This window comes from Euprymna scolopes, chromosome 18 (assembly GCF_053919585.1).
Source record: "Euprymna scolopes isolate OS-2025 chromosome 18, ASM5391958v1, whole genome shotgun sequence".
NCBI lineage: Eukaryota > Metazoa > Mollusca > Cephalopoda > Sepiida > Sepiolidae > Euprymna > Euprymna scolopes.
In genome coordinates, this window is record NC_136499.1 from 113,884,928 (window position 1) to 113,908,092 (window position 23,165).

General features: G+C 35.8%; 1 protein-coding gene across 5 annotated transcripts in view; it reads left to right on the top strand.

The window, feature by feature from the left end:
• The window catches only part of LOC145297774 (uncharacterized), a 115,078-nt gene that overhangs the window by 64,934 nt on the left and 26,979 nt on the right, over positions 1–23,165 (top strand). For all 5 annotated transcript variants that reach the window (XM_080144023.1, XM_080144024.1, XM_080144022.1 and 2 more), the window contains exon 2: positions 9,030–9,319. In XM_080144023.1, coding sequence (XP_080000149.1) covers positions 9,030–9,319 — 290 coding nt within the window. The remainder of the gene's footprint in view (positions 1–9,029; positions 9,320–23,165) is intronic.

The window sequence follows — 23,165 nt, forward strand, 5'->3', positions numbered from 1 at the left end:
TACAAGGTTTATGAATTTGACATAGGATTTTTTCCATTTGAGATTTTTAACAATGTTCCTCGGTTAAAAAATATTGAATTAACACCTTTCGTGAAAACTCCAACTTGCTTTAGAAGTGAAGAAGCCAGTGTACCCCAACGAAACGGAGAAAGAGGGTGGTTACTCAAGCCAATTGCTTTTTTGTGTTCATTCAATTCGCGTCCCCATGAAAGAATCACGCTCAAAATTTATTCCAAATCGATTAACGTAGTTGAGTAGTTTATGACCAAGAAACAAGACGATGGAATACTGTTGCCATATCTGGGCAGGAGCTGCTAAAAACAGCCTATCCTGCCTTGACAGAGTACAAAATAGACTTCGTGGCTTAGTGGGGGATGCCCTTTTCTCTACCCTGCAACCTCTCTCCCACAGAAGAGACGTTGCGAGCCTATCCTTGTTTTATCGTTATTTCCATGGCAGGTGCTCGTCTGAACTCCAATCTCTGGTCCCCCCTCGCCAATCACGAAAAACGCCCGTCTAGCTGAATCCACTGTAAAAAATTTCCCCCACTCTATATCTGTGTCTAAATCAAAATGTGGATTCCATGAACAAAGCTTCTTTCTTAGAACTGCACGCCTGTGGAACTCTGTTCCGTCTGCCTGCTTCCCACCGGAATATAACTTGGATGTCTTCAAGTCCCATGTTAACAAATTCCTAATGAACCGCCCCCTTAAGTAAACACTTCATCAAATATCCACACTAACGTAATGTACTTGCAATAACCCTTATCCCTGAGTGGTTTCCGGGTCTTGATAAGTGGTGATCACTGTGTAAAAAAAAAAAAGAAAAAAAGTCTTAATTTTCGACCCTCGTTTTTTAATTTAATATTTTGAAATATTAAAACAAAAACTGTCATTGTTGATATAGTTTTCTCATCCTTTATTTTTTCTTCGTGTTCTCATTCAGAATTCACGGATTTCTCTCAATTGATTCTCGGATTTTATCAGTATAGTGTTGTTGGTCAAGAAAAATGCCAGGTAGCCTGATCGTGTGCTATTGTCAGTGTTTAGTTAATAGAAATATTTCGATAACAAAAAGGAATGTTTTAATAGATGAAAGAATGATATCGAAGCGGAGTAGGTATTTAAATATGGACCAGGAATGTTAACTTAAATATGGACCGGGAATGTTAACTTAAATATGGACCGGGAATGTTAACTTAAATATGGACCAGGAATGTTAACTTAAATATGGACTAGGAATGTTAACTTAAATATGGATCTGGAATGTTAACTTAAATATGGACCAGGAATGCTAACTTAAATATGGATCTGGAATGTTAACTTAAATATGGACCAGGAATGTTAACTTAAATATGGACTAGGAATGTTAACTTAAATATGGACTAGGAATGTTAACTTAAATATGGATCTGGAATGTTAACTTAAATATGGACCGGGAATGTTAACTTAAATATGGACCGGGAATGTTAACTTAAATATGGACCAGGAATGTTAACTTAAATATGGACCAGGAATGCTAACTTAAATATGGATCTGGAATGTTAACTTAAATATGGACCAGGAATGTTAACTTAAATATGGACTAGGAATGTTAACTTAAATATGGACCGGGAATGTTAACTTAAATATGGACCAGGAATGTTAACTTAAATATGGACCGGGAATGTTAACTTAAATATGGACCAGGAATGTTCACTTAAATATGGACCTGGAATGTTAACTTAAATATGGACCAGGAATGTTAACTTGGTGAAAATGAATTTTAGTTTTCCTAAATAACATAGATATGAACTTAGATAAACAATAAAGATGATTTTATTTATTGGTGACGTCAAATAACCAAAAAAAGATAGTGAAGAGAGATAGTGAGAGGTCAGTTCGGTATCTAACGCGTTAGTGGAGAGATGGGGATCTTGTCCAGCAAAATGTAGACTTGTACGAGTGTGTCCAGCATGTAAATAAATAATTTTCCTAAAAACTGCGGTGCTTTCATTTCAAGTTTGTTCTTTTTTCCATTATTACGTGCAAGCATCGAATAGTTACAAAACACTTTCAACTCCCCCTCTTCCTCATTCTCATGTTCCTAGTTCTCATGTTAAAACTAGGTTTCAAAATGATAACTTATTATTTCAGCACTATCTCTGCAGAAGTACCAACAGTTTTTTGTTCCTTATATTTGAGGAGGGGGAAAAGTATATTTTATCGTAGGAAGCACGAAAAGAAGCTTTGAAAAGGTATGTGTCCTCTTTTTGCTGTCCCCACCGGCAATGTTGTTCGTCATGTTGTGAAAGATGCTGTAAAATATTCTGCAGTCTTCAAACATTTTATATTAACTATTCCTCTCCTTCTTCACAATTCTCGGCATAAAATACAAATACCAACTTCTCCTTCTCACAATTCCCGGTCTCAAAAGTCAATAGAGATCTGACAAAACTCATTTCTTACAAAAAAAAAATGCCATTCTTTGATCAACAGGCTTTTTATTGAAACCTTCTGCCATTCATATGCATATTAGATGTCCTAAAGTCGTCTTACCTCATGAGATCGTCAGCCTCTAAATAAACGCCGTGGCCATTTTTTTTTTTTCTTTATTCTTCTTCTCTGACGCGTACAAAGTCAGGTTTGCACTAATTTTCACAAAAGAACTGTCTCATCTGTTACTGTCAATATATATATCTACATTCAATACAGACGTTATAAACACATTAGACGAACTGTTATATAAACCAGTCATATAGATCGGACTATATAACATAGGCTATATAGCATAGACATTATACATGGCTATATAACACCACGAGGAGAACTGAATATCGTAAACACTTATGATATATGCTTATGATATATGCTTATGATATATGCTTATGATGTATGCTTATGATATATGCTTATGATTGATATATGCTTATGATATATGCTTATGATATATGCTTATGATTGACATATGCTTATGATATGCTTATGATATGCTTATGATATATGCTTATGATTGACATATGCTTATGATATGCTTATGATATATGCTTATGATATATGCATCGTTTGCAGTTCACATTTATTAGCTTCCCGCGTTGGGGTTTAATTTAAGAAAAACCCAACTCCCCAAATAAATTTGCACAAAAACCAGTACTTACGCAGGACACAAACGGAGTTATTGTTAGCATATTCCGGACAGTTTACGCAAACTGCCGGAAGGTTCCGAACAAAAGTTTCATTTTGGGGGGGGGATGTTTTTTGTTTTTTGTTTTTTTGCAAAAACGCTGGCCAAATTTTTAATGAAATAAAAAAAATTGTAACAAAGAAAATACAATGAAAACAGTCATAAAGAAAGCCTCAACCAACAGGTTTAGGAAGAAAATGATATATTATACAAGAAAGTGAATACAAAAAAGTTTTCGGTATTTACCGGCTGTTGAGTTAGATAGTCTGTAGTCTCGCGTTAAGTCGTAGTAATTCCATAACGAGAGTATTATCTATCAGGGTTTTTTTTTTTATAAATGAATGGGTAAGTATCCATAACAAAATTAATAGAAAATTTCAAGGAACTTTAATAAAAATAATAGGAAAAAGTTTAATAAAAATAATAGGAAAAAGTTTAATAAAAATAATAGGAAAAAGTTTAATAAAAAATAATAGGAAAAAGTTCGATAATAAAAATAAAAAATAAAAATAAAAAATAAAAAAGTGGGAAAAAGGAACAGGAAGGAGAAAAGAAAAGATCGCATTTGGGACTTACTTGAAGATATTAAATACTTTTTACAATAGAAAATAAATTTGAAATAAACTTAAATTAAAAATGGGTCATAATTTAACTGGGCTGTTCGTTGCACAGAGAGGTGGGGTGGGGTGGGGGTTCTATTTATATTTTTTTAAAGTTCTTTATTAACTTCTTGTCCACTTTTTTTGAAGAGCTCCATTTTTCTTTAATTTCTCTCTAATCTATCCCATTTTCCATTTTTTTCTTTTGCGTCGTGAGGTTCCAGGTCGCCTGATGAAGTCTCTTTGACTGAAACAGATGGCTATTTGTAGCGACCATATGTAATTGTTTACCCCTAATAAAAGAAATATTCCGCTCTTTTTATTGAGCACTATTTAACAACCTCGTTGTCTTCATTAGTTTTGACTTTTGAACACATCTGAATCTATATATATATATATATATATATATATATATATATATATATATATATATATATATATAAACTCCATGGAGTAAGGTTTTTTCTTGTTTTATTTGTACTACATGTAGAATAATTAAAATTTTGTAGACCTTCCGTGGAGGTTTAAAAGAGTTTTTTGAAAAAAATTTTGTCAACATCAAGATTTTTATATATATATATATATATATATATATATATATATATATATATATATATATATATATATAGCCAGTAGAGTTTAGTTTCCTAGAAGTACATCCAATGAAACAACATGTGTCTACCAAAGAGTGCTCAATGAGTGAACAGAGCAGGTATATTTGTATAAATAAATTATATATATATATATATATATATATATATATATATATACTACCTAGTTCTACCTATGTATTGAGCGCTGTTGAAGTAAATGCTTGAAGTTTACGCATAAAATTATGCTTTCGTATATTAATTTATGTGATTAAATTAAGTAGTCATATATATATATATATATATATATATATATATATGTGTGTGTGTGTGTGTGTGTGTGTGTGTGTGTGTGTGTGTGTGTGTGTGTAGAGACAAAAAGAAAAAAGGAACAAACCAAGTCACATGTCCAGCAAGGTTTTGTCTTTATTGTCATACTTAAGATGTCTGAAAGAGATTACTTCAATTCTGTATCATTCATCTGCAGTTAATTCACAAGTTCATAAGCGACGAATAACCGAATCTGACGCAAGTTTTGGGTTTGTTGTAAGGATTAATTATTAAAATAATCCTTATTAACGTGGTGGGGAGGGAGCTTGACTTTGCTCGGGCGTAAAATACGCTTAAATATGATATTTTAATTTGTCCAGATTTCGTATATATTATTATACAGCCGTGATTTCAAAAATAAAAAAAAGGTAATTGGATACCATCAGTTAAAATCGAAACCGAAACTGTAGCATTCAAAGCTGGTGACGTACTACTATACTAACGTGGTACACATGTGAACCGATTAAAAATTAAATATTAAAAATAAACTAAGATGTATGAATAAAATGTATAACGATTTTTTCTATGCTGACTTATTTTGAACCCCTTAAAAACTATTTTAATCGACTAAAGACCCATAAAAGAAGGGTCCGTAAAAAAATCCAATCATTCGAGGCCCCTAGCGCCGCTCTGCAACTTTTAGTTTCGGAGGAGATAGAGTTTGAAAATATGGAGACAGACAGACAATATAGCCTTTTATATATTAGATTAGTACCATTTATGACAACAAAATTTGCAGATAAATCAACGTTAGAAAACCTGTTTATCGGTCGGTTATTAAAGGTCGATTAATCGGTAATCGGTAATAAATCAAATTTGCTTATAAGTGCATCCTTAGTCTCAAGCTCAATTTGATCTCAATGAAAGTTTTGACCGAATAGGATCCAATAAACTACATCTCATACTATTAACCCTTTAATTTGAATACACTATTGAAACAGAAATTGATACAATACTACGGCTTTCAATTCGTTCTGTAATAGCAAAAGAGAAATCTTATTTCTATCTTCTTTGTCTGCCGAAAAAATCTCGGAAATTTCCAGACAACTTATAGTTATTAGTTAACAAGTGTTAAGTTGCTCAAACAGTTCGTTCATTTTTTTTTTAATGCAATTCATTTTGTTATGCTCTATTTGGAAATCTTGAGAATGTCTACGTTTTGCCTCATTGTCAAACGGCCATCTTGTTTATAACTACCATTGCGTTATTGTGTGTATATATCATGTTCTAGGTTGCACTTTTCAAATGCTTGTGAAATTATATACGCCTGGATACTCTTTTGTAATTGTTCTGAAAATCAACACAAGTTTATTTACAATTCACTGTTGGCCGTTGACAAGAGAGAGATGGAATAGAACAACTTATGCAAACACAAGCAAATAAAAAAAAAAATGGCGGTCGATTTTATTTGGAGGTAGTCACAAATCTCAGGCTTAAAAGATAGCAACAAATAAGGTTTCCTTACCACTAATTATAAGTCCAAAAGGAGGTGCCAACTGGAATTAAGACTTGTGGTGAAGTCGTTTTGTGTGTGGATGTGTGTACAGATAAATTTTGTCGTTCTTTATTTATATTGTCCTTCCCTCTATAGTGTTAACATGCAAACTAGTTTGTGTCGGACAATGTGTTTTGAAGTGATCTGGATTAAGTTAAAGGACGCTGATACTGCCTCACCCACCGAATTCACCACCTTCATTTGACATCACGTGCGCACTCTGCAGACGAGATATTAACACAAATTTAATGGCTGTATCATTTCTATATAGCAGGGTTTCCCAACCAAAGTTTCGTGGAACACTAAGGTTCCTTAAGTGCTTGCAAAGGGTTCGTTCCACACATAATGACAAATAGACGGAAATGATTATGCCTTTCCATATATGCACAAATGCATTTTTAGGTGCGTGTGTGTGTGTGTGTGTGTGTGTGTGTGTGTGTGTGTGTGTGTGTGTGTGTGTGTGTGTGTGTGTGCGGCAGAATTTTGTCGCTCACACTGAGGAACTGTCAACTCCCCTCTTTTTCCTCTCTTTTTTGTTTATATTATTCGTGTCTTATAAAGACATCAACCGACATTTAAAATATTTAATTATTCTTCTTTATTTTGTGTTACACGATTCGCGATCTAGAATGTAAGCCTTTCTTTGTTTTCGGTGATAGTTACAATTCAAGTCATTTTTATAAGACACAAGAATGTAGATCAAAGTCCCTCTGAAATTTTTTTTTACATAGGCATCACCACTTATCAAGGCCAAGAGACCACTCAAGGATAAGGGTTAAAGAGTGTACAGTAGACATTGGACAATATATTAATCATTAGTAATGAAAATTTGGTAAATTTGATAACTTATATAGAACGGCTCATCAAGAACTTATTTACGTTAGACTTGAACACAACCATATTGTAGTCAGCCGGAAAGCAGGAAAACGGAAGACAATTCCACAGGCGTGCAGTTCTAAGAAAGAAGCTTTGTTCATGGAATCTACGTTTAGGTTTAGGCACAGATAAAGAGTGGGGGGGGAATTATTGATAGTGTGTACAGCTAGACGAGTGTTTCTTGTGAAAGTTTGGCGAGGGGGGACCATAGATTGAAGCTCAGTTGAACACCTTCCATGAAAATAACGATACATCAGAGACAAACTCGCAACATCTCTTCTGTGAGATAGAGGTTGCAAGGAAGAGAAAAGGACATTACAAAGTCTATTTTGAACTCTATCAAGGCAGGACAAGTCCTTTCTAGCAGCTCCTGCCCAGATGTGGCAACAATATTCCATCCTTGGACGTACCTGGCTCTTATATAGATAGAGAATTCCATCAGCAGTGAGATATCTACCGGATCGATAGAAAGATCCCAGCATTTTTCCAGCGGCCTTGGCAACAGATTTGATGTATGTGTTCCATTTAAGATCAGGAGTAAAGGTCAAGTCCAGAAGCTTGTCAAAACTTGAGGCCTCCTGAAGACGAGAGCCATTCATTTCAATTGATGCCAGATGTGGATCAGAATGTTGATGATGTAAAGAGAGAAGCTTGGTTTTAGATGCATTAAAAGTAACCAGCCACTCCTTTCCCCATTGTATTACGTGCTCAAGATCAGAGGAGAGAGAATCGGAGAGAACTTGGTCGTTTACTGTCTTAGATGTGCTACCATAAATGGTAGTGTCGTCAGCATAAATGTTTACAAATGATGTAAGGATGTGATTTGGAAGATCATTAATGTAGATCAGGAAAAGAGTTGGGCCCAGGATGGACCATGAGGGACACCGGCATTAATACTGTGAGCTTCTGATTTTTGCCCCTCAACTACTACTCTTATGAACCTATCAGAAAGAAATGATTTAATAATTGAGAAGACATTTCCAGCTATACCATAGCTAGAGAAATATGCGTGTGTGCACACCTCCGACTTTACCGGCGTCTCCCCGGCTAAATATCCAATACTACAATTCATTTCAATTCGTTCTGTAGCAGCATCCCCCACTTACACATCTTTATGTACATCTTCATGCATGTTTCTGTAAACACTTTTTTCTCAAATAAAAAATAAAGCATCAGATGTCGGTAGTTCTCTGCTTGATGTCGATTTCAAAACCTGAGATACAAGCTTGAATGTAAGAACTCTTCTGCTCGGGAGATTATTACACAATGACGTCAACATATTAATACACTGAATACAAGATTTAAAGAATAAGAATATAAAACGATCGAGAAGATAGCATTAAAATTAATGAAATATTGAGTATTCGTATTATTCGTTGGAGTGTCATTTACACAAAGTTTCGATCGATGTAACTTCGACCTTCTTCGAGTGCATCTTGTCGAATTCGAGAATGTTTCTGTCGAACTCGGGAATCTGGACGCAATTTCCAACGGAACTCTTTATTTACTTCACGGGGGTAGCATGTTCTTGTTCTATCAGCCATGACTGGAGAGAGATCCTAAGTAATTCGCAATTGTCTTTTTCGGTCGCCCACACTGAGAATCGAACCTTCAACCTTCAGGAGAATATCACTATTACAATTAATTTTTTTCTAAGTACTATTTCCACTGCGCCACGGGTCCTTGTAGACAGTTCTAGTACGAATTTTGGAAGCCTTAAACCTATTTTATTTCTTCTGGGTCAACCTAATACGTTTGCAGTAAGAAGAGAGAAGACGTTGGTAAAGCAATTATGGAATTTCTGCAAGGTCCTGCTAATTCATCTTTGTACGTATGTTATCACCGTTCCCACCGATGTAAAAGATGTATATATATATATATATATATATATATATATATATATATATATATATATATATATATATATATTACGTGATCTTTATATTCTATTTGTTTTCTTTATTTTTTTTCTTCAAGATTTCGGAACTCCATGGGCGTGGACTCTGAAATTCACCGGGCAACCCGTTACCGCCGTGTGCCCATTTGTTTTCTGGTCATCTCCCTGATTATCTCACCCATCGCCCTGGTTCTCCTGTCCATCTCTTTCGCCACCGAATATTGGTTAGTTATCACGGTTGACCGGGAACAACTGACACGCTACCAACTACTCATAACTTCAGACGTCAACAACATTGAGCTTAGTCGACTCGGACACAGTCGGGCGATTGGCATTTTCTGGGAATGCTATTATACGAATGAAACTAAATGTAAGTATAGGTATGCTTGTTTACCTCAATACACACACACACACACACACACACACACACACATATATATATATATATATATATATATATATATATATATATATATATATAGTAATTTATAAAATATATATGGCGATTAAGCTACACTGAATATTCGGTGTTTCATCCACTATAGGATTCGTCAGGCTTATGCGCGAATTCTGTGGTTGTTTCTCGTTTTTATATATGTTGAGGATTTTAGTTAGCCAATCAGCTTTCTAGTATCCACCGCGCCCCTTCCTATCAGCTAATGGGCATGCATTTTATCGAACAAAGGATCTGTTTTAGAACTAGGTTAGTGGTTTAAGGCAGACGATTTTCCTCATTTCTGCTCTTTTTTTTTCTTTTTTTTATATATATATACATATGTGTGCACACATACATGCACACACACACACACACACATATATATGTGTGTGTGTGTGTGTGTGCACACATATGTATATATATATAAAAAAATATATATATATGTGTGTGTGTGTGTGTGTGTGTGGTCGTTTATGTATATTTATGTTTATTTAATTTATTTATTTGTTTGTTTTCTATTATTGTTGTTAGTTTTAAAGCTATTTTGTATATATTAGTGATGGGACGATTCCAATATGTTTCGCGATTCTGATACAATTATCGATTCCATGCTAAATTCCCGATTCCAATACAATTATAGATTCCAATTCCGATTCTTTATGAATCTCTAAATATTTAACTCTGCAGCTGTATTTTTTCTCCAATTACCGTAGGAAAACACATGTTAAATGTGCGCATATTTTCTTAAACATAAAAATATACTTGTGGGTGATCGATTTTAGCTTTATTGGTGGTTTTAAAATCAATAAATATCTATTATTTTATCATTATTACCAGCAATGGAAGATTTTACTTTTAAAAAAATCAAATAAAAAAAGACAACTAATAGAATCGTTTTTGGCATCGGAAAATAGGAATCAATTTTTCCGATTTCGATATCGATTCCGATACCCCCAAATCTTCCAATTTTTCCGATTCCGATTACCGATTTTGATTCCCATTAATCGTCCCAATACTAATATTTATATATATATATATATATATATATATATAGTGTTATAATGGAATAATTCCAGGAGGAAATCCGGGTATGAAAGCTCAATGTGGTAAACAGAGCAATAACATAAAAATATAACACGGAAATTGTGGTAATTATGTAATTTCCGTGTTATATTTATATATATATATATATATATATATATATATATATATATATATATAATCGAGGTAAGACATTGATTAGAAATTAGATGACAAATCCTGATAGATATTAGTGAAGTAATACTTTCAGGGCGATCCTAACCAAAAAGGAGAAGCTCAATATTTAAGAATAGAGCAATATATAAGTTTAGTGGTTATATTTAAATTCTGAAAAAGCAACATATAGACACATATATTCGGATTAAGAATTTATTGTTTGACAAAAGATATATATAGAAGGGGTTATATTAATTTCCTTAATCCATGGATTTTCAATAATGGCTCATATCATCAGAGGAAATGAAAGATAGTTAACAAAATGTTCAGCTGTGAATAGACACTTATTTTGCTTTTCAGCAAAAATATTGAAAATAGCTTTTTGAGTGGTGAATGATAATTATATGGAGATAATTATAGGAAGAGGAATTTGATACAACCTTTTCCTATAATTATCTCCATATAATTATCATACCTTCTATATATTCCTTTTGTCAAGCAATAAATTCTTAATTCGAATATATGAGTCTATATGTTGTTTTTTCAGAATTTAAATATAACTACTAAACTAAATGTAACAATATATATATATATATATAACTACTTAATTTACTCACATAAAATTAATATACGAAAGTATAGATTTATGCATAAACTTTAAGTATTTACTTCAAAAGTGCTCAATATGTAGGTAGAGCTAGTTAGTAATTTATAAAATATATATGGCGATTAAGCTACACTTAATATTCCGCATTTCATCCACTCTAGGACCCATTGGCTAATAGGAAGGGCGTGGTGGATACTAGAAAGCTGATTGGCTAACTAAAATCTCAATAGAAGAGGAGCATATAAAAACGATAAACAACCACAGAATTCGCGCATAAGCCTGAAGAGTCCTAGAGTGAATGAAACGCGGAATATTCAGTTTAGCCTAATCCCCATATATATTTTATAAATTACTATATATATATATATATATATATATATATATATATATATATATATATAGATTAAGCAATTTGAAAAAACAAACAAACCGGGAATAACATTTTAGCGTGGGTAATGACTCCCTCATTGGTAATCCGAGAGACGAAACAGAACTCCTTTTAAGAAACAAAATATCCAGAATTTTAAGTCCAATGGATTAAGTGTCAAAATGTGAAAAATCCAGTTGATGTTCAAAAACGAAATTAGTCTTTTAGGTTGTATTGCGTTCGTTTGCTTATGCAAAACAAATAAAAGGTATAACTTGCCCTACTTCGGTATTGAGCACTCTTGTATTAACCTCTTTATAACTTCATTTTACCTCTGGAAAACATTAATCTGGAATTATATATATATACTAGCATGGGTACCCAGCGTTGCCTGGGTTGACATGAAGTTCCATTTGGAACACACCTGCTATACTAATCATTTTAATCATGGGCAACGTGGATACACCCACAACAAAAAAATAAAAGAACGGTTGAAAACATGTAAATGTAATCGCCTAAAATAAGAAGAAGTATGTGATACCCTCTCGACCAGATATTTCGGCAAAAGGGCTACAAAGAGAAGAAACTAGTGTCTGGATATTGAGCACTGGAAAGACCCCCCTCCAAAGAAAACATAATTAAAAATAAATCATTACAACTTTTGTTTCAATAAAAATAGCAGTGAATGCCCGTGCGATTACAAAAAAAAAAAAAAAGAAAATAAGAGATCTACCAAAAATTAATTCCAAAAACAATTAAATCCAATTTTTCGGAAGGGAATTCCAAAGTCGAGCGGTTCTGGAGAAGAAACTATTGGAGTAGAAGGCTCTCTTACATCTAGGGATCTCTACTATGAAGGTGTGAGACCTAGCTGCTTGTTGGGTTTGCCGGGGGGTATTTACGTCGAGGTGGCACAAAGGTTGTAATTTGTCAGACCTGTAAAACATGCAGAAGGATGCAACATTTCGTCGATGGGACAGAGGCTGAAGCCTAGCTGATAGTGTGGGACCCATTACGTTGGTAACTCTGTTTTGAACTCTATGAAGGGGTGAGACCTAGCTGCTTGTTGGGTTTGCCGGGGGTATTTACGTCGGGGGGGCACAAGTGCTTGCAGGTCGTCAGAGCATTCACCGGTAAAGTACTTGTAGAACAGGCAGAGGGATGCTACATTTCGTTGATGGGACAGAGGTTGAAGCTTAGATGACAGTTCAGGGCCTATCAGATTGGTGACTCTCTTTTGAACCTTGTCTAGGAGCGAGTGACTAATGGCAGATGCACCAGCCCAAATATGGCAACAATACTCCATACATACTGTCCGCAAAAGAAAGTCAGGGAGGGGGTGGTTAGCAAAGTCCAGTGTGGAGTTGGAGGCAAACCGACTGGCAAACATGTTAAGCCTTCTCAGTTGCAGAGCAAACAACCTCATGGTTGTTGGATAGTGGGGGAATTCTTGATTGCCCATTATTTACTATGCTGTAGATTTTCCAGAAGTCAAGGGTTCCTAATTTCTGAGTTTCGATGCGTTTTTTGGTGATTTCGGTATATTCTCGCTATTTCTTTCTTACAGTTATTTCTGGCTTCTATGTACTTCTGTCTGTTTGAACTGGACTTATGTCGGTTAAATTTGTGGTACGCATGCTGCCTTTGCGCTATGGCAGCTGCGCAATAGATGTAAACCATTGGGGAGAGTGGGCTTGCTATAAAATTGGTTCATGGAAACATGTGCTTCAATTGCTGCTTTGAACCATTCAGTGGTCTCATTTGCGCAATGTTCAGCAGAAAGTGAAAAGATATTTTGTCATGGGGCGTCCCTGATGAGATCCCTGATGGCTTCTCAGTCAGCCTTTTTATAATATCTCGTTGTTTTGAGCAGCGGCTCTTCAGCTTTGGCTCTAGAGTTTAAGGCGATTTCAACCATTACCACTGCATGATCGGCGTTCCCAAGTGGGCTGTGGGCATTCGTTACTCAGTCATTGGGAACTTTGGTCAGAAACAGTTCTAGAAGTGATGCGTGTTGTTCTAGCTGGTCTGGGAAACGGGTTGGAAACGTAACCATCTGTGATAGGGAATGAGATATAGAGAAGTTATGTGTTGCGATACCAGCTGCGTCTGTGTGAGTAGAAAATCCAAACCAGTTGCTGTGGTGGACATTGAAGTCACCAAATACATGTACTTGTGCGCTAGTGTCGAGGGAAAGTGCTGTATCTATGCTGTCAGAGACTTTGTTTAAGAGTACAGTCCTGGGTCGAGGGAGAGCGGTAGAGAAAATAAAAGTAGCTAATGTTATGTTGCATGTTAAGTCTAAAGCACATAAAGGCTTGATCCTCCGATTCTAGTTTAGTTTCTCCAGTCAAGGGGAGGGTGTTTTGAATATAGACTCCAATACCGTGCATATGTCTGTCAGAGTCCTTACAGCAGAGTGGGAGATATCCGGGCATGTTGAAGTGGTTAGAGGGAATGGAGGAGTATAGGTTAGTCTCACTTAGTGCTAAGTTATCCGGGTATTTGTTAGAAGAAATGCTTCAACATCACTTAAATTAGTTCTAAACCCACGGATGTTTGTAAATGCAAGCCTCAAGGGAGGAGGCAGGTTGTTTTTGTTTGAGTTTTGGCCTGGTTTTAGCGTAATTTTTTTTATTGTACTGTCATTTTTTTTAAGAGTTTCAGTTTAGGTAAGGAGTGCTGAACAAGTGGTTATGCAGAAAACCAGACATGCAATACAAGCAGACTATCAGTTGTCCTTCCATCTACTAGGATTATGGCCTCAGAATAGCCCACCAGGGATGAGTGCAGGTTCCCTTTCCATGCGGGACATGGCACTACAAACATCCCTATATTATACAACTGTTGATGGAGCAGCTGTTCTAAACGCTACCAAAGAGTTAGGGCTCCTGTACTACCAGTCAGGAACAGCAGCCAGGAACTGTGTACCTGGTACCTTCAACCCATCGGACGATGGTCAACCCAAACTACTTGCACTGGCATTACGGCATTCAAGCTCTCCCAAGTGCCCAGTTTAAGAATGGAATGTGTCGGGAGTGGGGAAAACGGCGTTAATTGCCCTAGTCAGGAAACAAGATCGACCACTGAGTGTTTCTTCGGATCCCTGTGATTCAACCTCTACGCCTGGCTAATAGGCAAAGAAGGAGTATGGAAGCCGGGCGATAGACAGAGCCTATCTACTCCTTAAGCAGTTTAGGTTTGCAGACCGGTAATTTGTTTGAGTCACCAGCTCTAGGAAGGTTGTCATCCAAGACTGGAGAGGCCTCGCTTCCCTTGGTTTAGCTTCAAAGTTTTCCTTCTCCTAGACGAATGTCCAGGGAAGATCTGCGGGCCCATCAGCACCGAGAGGGTTTGCCCTGCGCCTTGGATTCTAATCCAGGTATTTCTGCGACCCCGCGTGGGTGGTTAATATTACTGGATTAGATTATAAAGGTTATATATCTACTGAAAAATTACACTCCTCAAAGTGATTACGGGGCATTGCTATTTCATTGTTACTGGAGGAGGGTGTGAGTAAAAGTTTATGTAGTGGAAGCAGCTATATTTGCAAACAGGTTTGTTGGAAGGAGTTAGTATGGTTTAATATTTTTTCCTTTAAATTTATAAAAAAAAAATTCTTCCTTTTCTTATTTTTATGTTGACTTAGGAATAGGATAATACGTTACAGAATGGCTTGATATTATGAATTTTGATATGAAGTACAATACAATTAAAACTAGTCTATTACAACAAATCTACATATAAAAGTGAGAATGTGTGTGTGTGTGAGGACATTTCTTAACCTATATACTCAACGAATTTTTAATCTACAGACTTGAAATTTGGTATATAGGGTATTCAGACATGTGGAAATTTTTTTATTGTTTTCATCTGGAAAAGGGGCTTCTAAGGGGTCAAAAATAAAAAAAAATTGGAACATGGAAGTTGTCAGATTTTTTTTTTTGTTTTTGCTAACTCTTTCATGACTGCGCATGTATGAATGGTTCGAACTACAGATGCCTTATGTTAAATCGGTTTGAAAACACATTTTAAAGAGCGTATTATGCTGGTCAAATGGTAAAGTATATATTGAATCTATCTAGCAATCCAGCAGGGATGTTTGTACCGTATTGAGAGAAACTATTAGTATATGGCGTAATTCATAGTTAAATACAGTCAATTAGGTCAGGCTCAAAGCATTGTGTATCATTTCTTTGGTCATTGGGAGTTGTACACACAGACACACACACGAACGATACTACTTTATATATATATATATATATATATATATATATATATATATATATATATATATATATATATAACTATTTCATATAATCACATAAATCAATATACAAAGATATAATTTTATTTGTAAATTTTCAGTATTTACTTCAACAGTGCTAGGTAGATAGCTATGAAAATATATATGGCAATTAAGCTACACGGAATACTCCGCTTTCATTCTCGTGAGAATTCGGCAGGTTTATGTGTAGCTTAATTGCCATAAATATTTTCATAACTTTATATATATATATATATATAAAGTTATATATATTTATACATATATATATGTATATATATATACATATATATATATATATATATATATATATATATATATATATATATATATATATATATAATTCCAGATTAATGTTTTCCAAATGAAGTTTTAACGAAGGTTAATACAAGAGTGCTCAATACCGAAGTAGGGCAAGTTATACTTTTTATTTGTTTTGCATAAGCGTTAATATGTCGCTACGCATTCATGAGCACGTTTCAGTCAGCCAGTTACAAGTGGTTAGAAACCTCTTCAGGCGATATTGATTATACAAAAGTTTATAGACCGTAATCAAAAATAATTCCGGGATTCAACAATCACAAAACAATTTATCAGGAGGTCACATCACGTGTCATTAAGAATGAAAAGATAACGCTCTTTAATATACAGGGTGAACAGAAAGTCCTTGGACCAATTCAAAAGTGGTTTATTAATAGAAAATTACAAAAATATAAATTAAACATGAATGAAAATTATAAGTTAGGAAACCAAGAATAAATTCAAATTATTCATTTTCAATGTGATGTCCCTTCTTTCGATTAGACGTTCAATTCTCTGTCTGCAGTTACCAACCGAGGCACGCAGCGTTTTCCTTTGTATGACTATAAATTTACAAAAATATAAAGGCAATTTTTAGTCAGGAATTTTGATTTGAGGAAAAGTTTATGTAAACTCGAATTTCGATTAGACGTTCAATTCTGCAGTTACCAACCGAGGCACGCAGCGTTTCCTGAGGTATTTTAGCCCATTCACTCAGAAGAGATGTCTTCAAAGCATCAACACTTGGATAAGCAACAGAACAGACCTTTTCCTCCAACAAAGACCACACCGTAAAATCCAGGGAATTCAAATCAGGCGATGCAGGAAGCCACATCACCTTACTCCAGAATCTTGGAAAATGACGTTGGCACCAGTCCTGAGTTTTTCTGGAGGTGTGGGATGGTTCTCCATCTTGTTGGAAGGTGAAAGTTAGGGTTAGTATTTCTTCATCTCTTCAAATGCTGGAACCAAAAATCGTTAATGTAGCGATCTGTGTTGATCTTAACCCCCTGCTCCACGAAAATCAGAGGCGACTTCCAAGATTTGGAGACTGCAGCCCACACCATGAGGGAAGACGGCTTTTGTCGGCGGAAAACTATTCTCACAGAGTGATCAATGTTTGCTGAAGATTTTGCGTAAACTCTGTCGTTCTGATTGTTAACAGTCGCTTCAATTGTGAAGAGTTTTTCATCAGAAAAAACGATCTCTCGCTCTGCCGTGCCAGCCTTCAGTTCTCCAAGAAGAAGCTTTGCTCTTTCAAGTCTCTTGTGCTTTTGGGCAGGTGTAAGGTACTGTCTCTTTCTTATCTTGTAGGGGGACAACTGGAGATCGTTTTTTACGATGGTTCTCATCGAGGTCACGCTCACATTCATGTCTTTAGCCATTTGTCTTGCAGATCTCTTCGGGTTCCTCCTTACCCTCTCTCGGACAGCTTTAATCACCTTCTTTGTTCGAGCAGTGCGAGGTCTTCCATTCCTAGGACGGTCTTCAGATGTACCAAGTTCCTTAAATCTGTTAACAACATGGTACACGGTGGATTTAGCCACTTTCAAGAGCTTAATAATCTCTGAGTTTGTCCTTCCCGCGCAATGAAGCTGAATTATGGCCTCTCGTTTGCTCATTTTTCTGAAAGTTTAAGCAAAATTATTTTAATATTTTTGTTGAAAATAATTAGATCAATAGTTAGACTAAATACTTACTTTATTCGAAAAGAGAAAAAGTGATTTTAACAATATTTAATTTTAAAACTAAAAATGGTCCAAGGACTTTCTGTTCACCCTGTAGTTGAAGAAGGCGAAATGTAAGAGGGAACGAGGCATAAAAAAATGACTAAGCCCCACCCTCATTTAGCCCCAAAAGTACCCAGGAGACGTCAAATCCTAGTGAAAATGAACGAACAGTGCAGTTTTAGGCCTTAACATATGTAAATTTTAGTTCTGCATTATGCAAAAAAAGAAATGACTAATTCATCCCCATTCAGCCCCAAAAGTCTCCAATACCTAAACATATTTAAATTTGAGTTCAGCACCATGCAAAACTGCTAAATAGACATACACATAAGAGTTTGGATAAATATGGTAAAATAGTCCCCAAAATGGAGTGCTTTTATTAGCCCTAAAAGAGCCCCTGGGGCACACCCAAGAGTTATCACGAAGTATAGACAAACAAAATTATATAGAAATCAGTTAGTTACAACTTTTCAGAAAGTTTTATAAAAATGCAAGGCATCAAATTTTTTTTAATAAGTACAAAAGTGTCAGTTTTAGCCATTTTAACCCGAAAAGCACCCCTAGGGGGGCAACCGGAGGTTTCCGGGGAAATCCGTTCTGTTAGTTTTTTACTCATATCATGTTTAATGTTTGTGGAAAATTTCCAAAAAATTCCAAGACGTAGTTATTGAGAAAAGTGCGGTCAGACAAACGCATAAAGGTGAAAAAAAAGGAGGGAAAAAGTACAACTGAAAATAAAATCATCAATTAATAAAGATATACGTATAAAAAATGCTACCGATAATAAAAACAAAATAGAACTAGAACTAAAAAAATCCACGAAGCCGTCAGATTTAAAAATTACCTCGATCAAAAATTATTAGATTTGTATCGAAATTAAAAAAAAATAAAAAATACAGGATAAACAATAAAGACTACAACCACTTGTACCCCCTCGATGTAAATACCCACAACAAATCTGACAGAAACCAAAATACCATTCAGTAGAAATCCCCAAATGTCAGAAAGCCTTCTACTCTAATAGTTTCTTCTCCAGAACTGCAAGGCTTTGGAATTCCCTTCCGGATCCCGGCCCTGTCGGTGGGGCATTAGAATACGCCGACTGCCCCCCTGCAGAGGGTAAAAGTCCTTCAATGGGGGTCCTGGATATGACCTTAAACTATATCCAGTGGTGAGGTCCCAGCTTGTGGGCTTTGGGGAGTGTGGAGCCACCCTTTAATTACCATTGCTCCTAGGTTCACTCTGATCCGAAGTGGTAGTACCTGTTAGGGTCCCAACTATGGGTTAAATAGAAACCGACGTGAAAACAACAAATATATTCATATTCACAGTAGAAAGGCTTTGGAATTCCCTTCCGGGTCCCTGCTTCCTCAAGTATAATGTGAACAGACATCTTGCTTCTCAACTCCCTACACAGTATCCCTGCAACTTATGTCCCTGATAGTAGCCTCCTACATCAAAATTAAATAACCCGAAAAGGGTTGATATGCCGTAAAACAAAAACAACCAACCAACCAACCTTCCGGGTCCCTGCTTCCCCAACTGTACTGACATGCAGACGTTCAAGTATAATAGAATCCCTGCAATTTATGTCCTTGATAGTGCCTTGTTTCGGGTGAAAATGGAATTTAAAAAAAGTGTTTTGATCTACATACACTGGGTTCTCACTGCAAGTGCTTTAATGCTGAATGCTCCGACGAACTACAAGCACTTGTACCCCCTCGACGTGAATATCCCCGACAAACCTGACAAGCAGCAAAATCCCACCCCTTCACAGTTGAGATCCCTAGGTGTAAAAAAGCCTTCTACTTCAATAATTTCTTTCTTTCCCAGAACTGATAGACTTTGGAACTCCCTTCCGAGAGTCTGCTTTCCCAACTGTACTGACATGCAGAAGTTCAAGTGTAATGTGAACAGACATCTTGCTACTCATTCATAATACTCCTGCAACTTATGACCCCGAGAGTAACCCCCTACTTCAAAGTGGCACTCTGTCTTGTTTGGGTGAAAATTGAATAATAATAAAAAAAAAAAAAAACTATGTTGAGGTTTTAAGGGAGTTCAGGAAAAGAGTCCATCGGAACAGACCAGCACACTTCAAATCAGGTCAGTGGCATTTCCACCAAACAATGCATCAGTCCATAACTCCATCCTTGTCACAGACTATTTGACCAAGACTGGCATCAAGACAGTTCGTCACCCTCCCTATACTCCAGACCTTGCTCCCTATGAATATTCACTAAGCTCAAGGAAAACCTTTAAGGCTGCCGTTATGAGACAACTGAGGAGATGAAAGAGGCTGTGACGAGGGTCATTGACACGCTAACACAAGAGGACTTCCATTAGGCCTTCCAGAAGTTGTAACGGTACAACAAGTGCATTGCAACCGGAGGAGATTACTTCGAAGTGGATTAGAGATTTATGTGTGTTGTATCAATAAAAGTGCCCATACGAAAAAAGTCTGGAAACTTATTTAAGACACCTCGTATCTGGAGACGGAAACAAAATACTCCACGAGTAAAAACCGTCGATAAATTTAATTCTATACAAGTTTACAAGGTAAGCTGTTTCCTCTAAACAAAAATATCTTCTGTTAGTCGCTCGCTTCGTTCCGAGTTTTAGCTATTGTACGGGTAGCAAATATTCTTTTGAGAAGGAATTGTAGTTTTATTTTAGTTATTTATTTTTGCTTTTTTATTGAATTGCCCATAAATTGCTGTCGGGTAATGGCGGCCATTTTTTTTTTTTTTTTTTTTTTTTTTACAACCTACCAAACCGGTTGTGCAACATTTCGTTGTTGACACCGGTTTCTGCTTTACATAAGCATAAATAACCGATTTTTATATAGTAACGTCATTAACATGACCCAACGAGTTGACCTACTTATAATATTTTCATCGATTTCTTTTATATAGAAAGACGTTGTCAGCCTTTGTGTACCTTATTGTTATTTCCATGGACTACACCCTTCCTCTCCAAAAGAAAAAAAATACGGGGGTAATGCATAGGAGTATTGTCTCATGATAACAAAACAGCTACTACACTATCCCCAAATGAGAAGATCATGCTCGGTAGTATGGTCTCCTGACAACAGAAGAGATACTGATATACCCGTTCCCCAACAAAGGCGGGAGGTGATATATTGGAGAGTGGTATCGCAACAACAGAACGAATACAACACTGCCCGTTAACAAAAGGAGAAGGTAATGCGTGGGCGGATTGTCTCGTGACAATAGAATAGATACCACACTTCCTGGACCTAAATTGAGCATTAAAATATAGGGGTTTGTATTACTGTACACATAGATTCGAAAAAGTTGTCAAAAAACAAATATATAAAAAATAAATGTTGTCAAAGGCAAGAAAAGTTACTTTTCTGCCAAACTGGATATATTTTTTGTGTTTTTATTCAATGTAACATATTTATTCAGCTCGAAAAACATACAGTGTTTACCGATGTATTCGAAAATTCAAGATGGCGTCTCACACCCTTTTTAACGCCATAAGTTTGGAAAAAGGTGTTATAAATAAAAAACTAGAAAAAATACTATTAAAAACCCGCCGAATATATGTCAACCTATGTCACGGTAACATATATTGAGCGAGTTTTTAACAGTATTTTATCCGGTTTTTTATTTATAACATCTTTTCCCAAACTTACCGTGTTAAAGAGAGAATCAGACGCCATCTTGAATGTTCCAATACATCGGTAAACACTGTATGGTTTTCGAGCTGAATAAACATGTTACATTGAATAAAAACACGAAAAATATATCCAGTTAGGTAGAAAAGTAACTTATCTTGCCTTTGATAACATTTATTTGTTATATATTTGTTTTTTGACAACTTTTTCGAATCTATGTGTACAGTAATACAAACCCAAATATAGTATATTAGATTTTGAACGATGAGCAATATTACTGACTTTTTAGAGCTACGCGAGCCAAAATAAAAAAAAATGCATGTGCAACTTTGAAGTAGGGGCTACTATCGGGGACATAGTTGCAGGGATATTATGTTTATTAGAGTTTCACGCCGTTAATATCTGCAACAGAGAGGCGAATCGTTCAGATTATGAATACATAAGTTCAGTCATCATAACAGTACAATTTGCAATCCCTCTGATCTATTCGGGCGGAATAAAAATAGAAGTTATTACTTTTGGAACGCCCCTCTATACCTATACATCTATAAAAGTGAGAATGTGGGTGTGGTGTGTGGGGGGGGACAATTCTCAACCTATATACTCAACGAATTTCCGATCTACATACTTGAAATTTGGTATATAGGGTATTCGGACATGTGGAAAACATTTTAATCGGTTTTTATCTGAAAAAAAAAGGCTGCGACATCGGATTTTTATCTGTTTGTCAACTGTTTCATGTGGCAAATTACTTATGCTAAGAATAAGTAGGGTTGAAAGCACTTTTTAAAGATCGTGTCAAGTCGGCACGATGGTTATCGTACTTGACTCACTGTCTTTAGGTTTTGCTTTCGATCTCAGTATTTTTTTTTTTTTTTTTTTTTTACTTACAAGAACTGAACTGTTTAGAAAAACCATAATATTCGCATGCATATGTCTCAGTTTCTAATATGAATTAAAATGTGATATTTTTGCGTATTTTTCGATCGGGCAACGCCAGGCGGCCTGCTAGTGTTCGTGGATAAAGACAACTCTATTATGGAATGTGGGGGTAGGAGGGGCGTTGATGTTCCCATGAATCACCTGTAAAAGTTTTATGAGAGTTTTTTTTCAGTTGTGAGAACGAAAAAGGAATGGGTTGATAAAGAATTTCCCGGTTCGTCTGAGAAAATGTAAAACTGTTTTTTTTATAGCCATTTGAAATCTTTCGGCGAGGGAAGGGGAAAAGAAAGATAAGGGGGAGAGAAAGACAGAAAAATAGACAGAGAGATAAACATAGAGGGAGATGGAGAAAGGGAGATGAAAGAGAGAAAGTAAAAGAGAAAGACAGAGAGAAAAAGAGAGAGAGAAAGAGAGAGCGAACGAAAAAGATAGAGAGAGAAAGATAGATACAGAGAGGGATGGAGAAAGAAAGAAAAAAGAAAGATAGATAAATATATAGAGAGAGAATGGAAAGGGAGAAGGCGAAAGTTAGAGAGAGAAAAGGAGAGAAACAAAAAGAGGACGTTGCGAAGGCTGCTGCAAAGAAGGTGAGTTCCCTCTGCCGAGCTATAAGATTATAGAGAGAGTATCCTGTACCTCTTAAAGACCACCAATCGCCCATGCATGGAGTATTGTTGCCACATCTAAGCTGGTGCTACTAGTCTCTCCC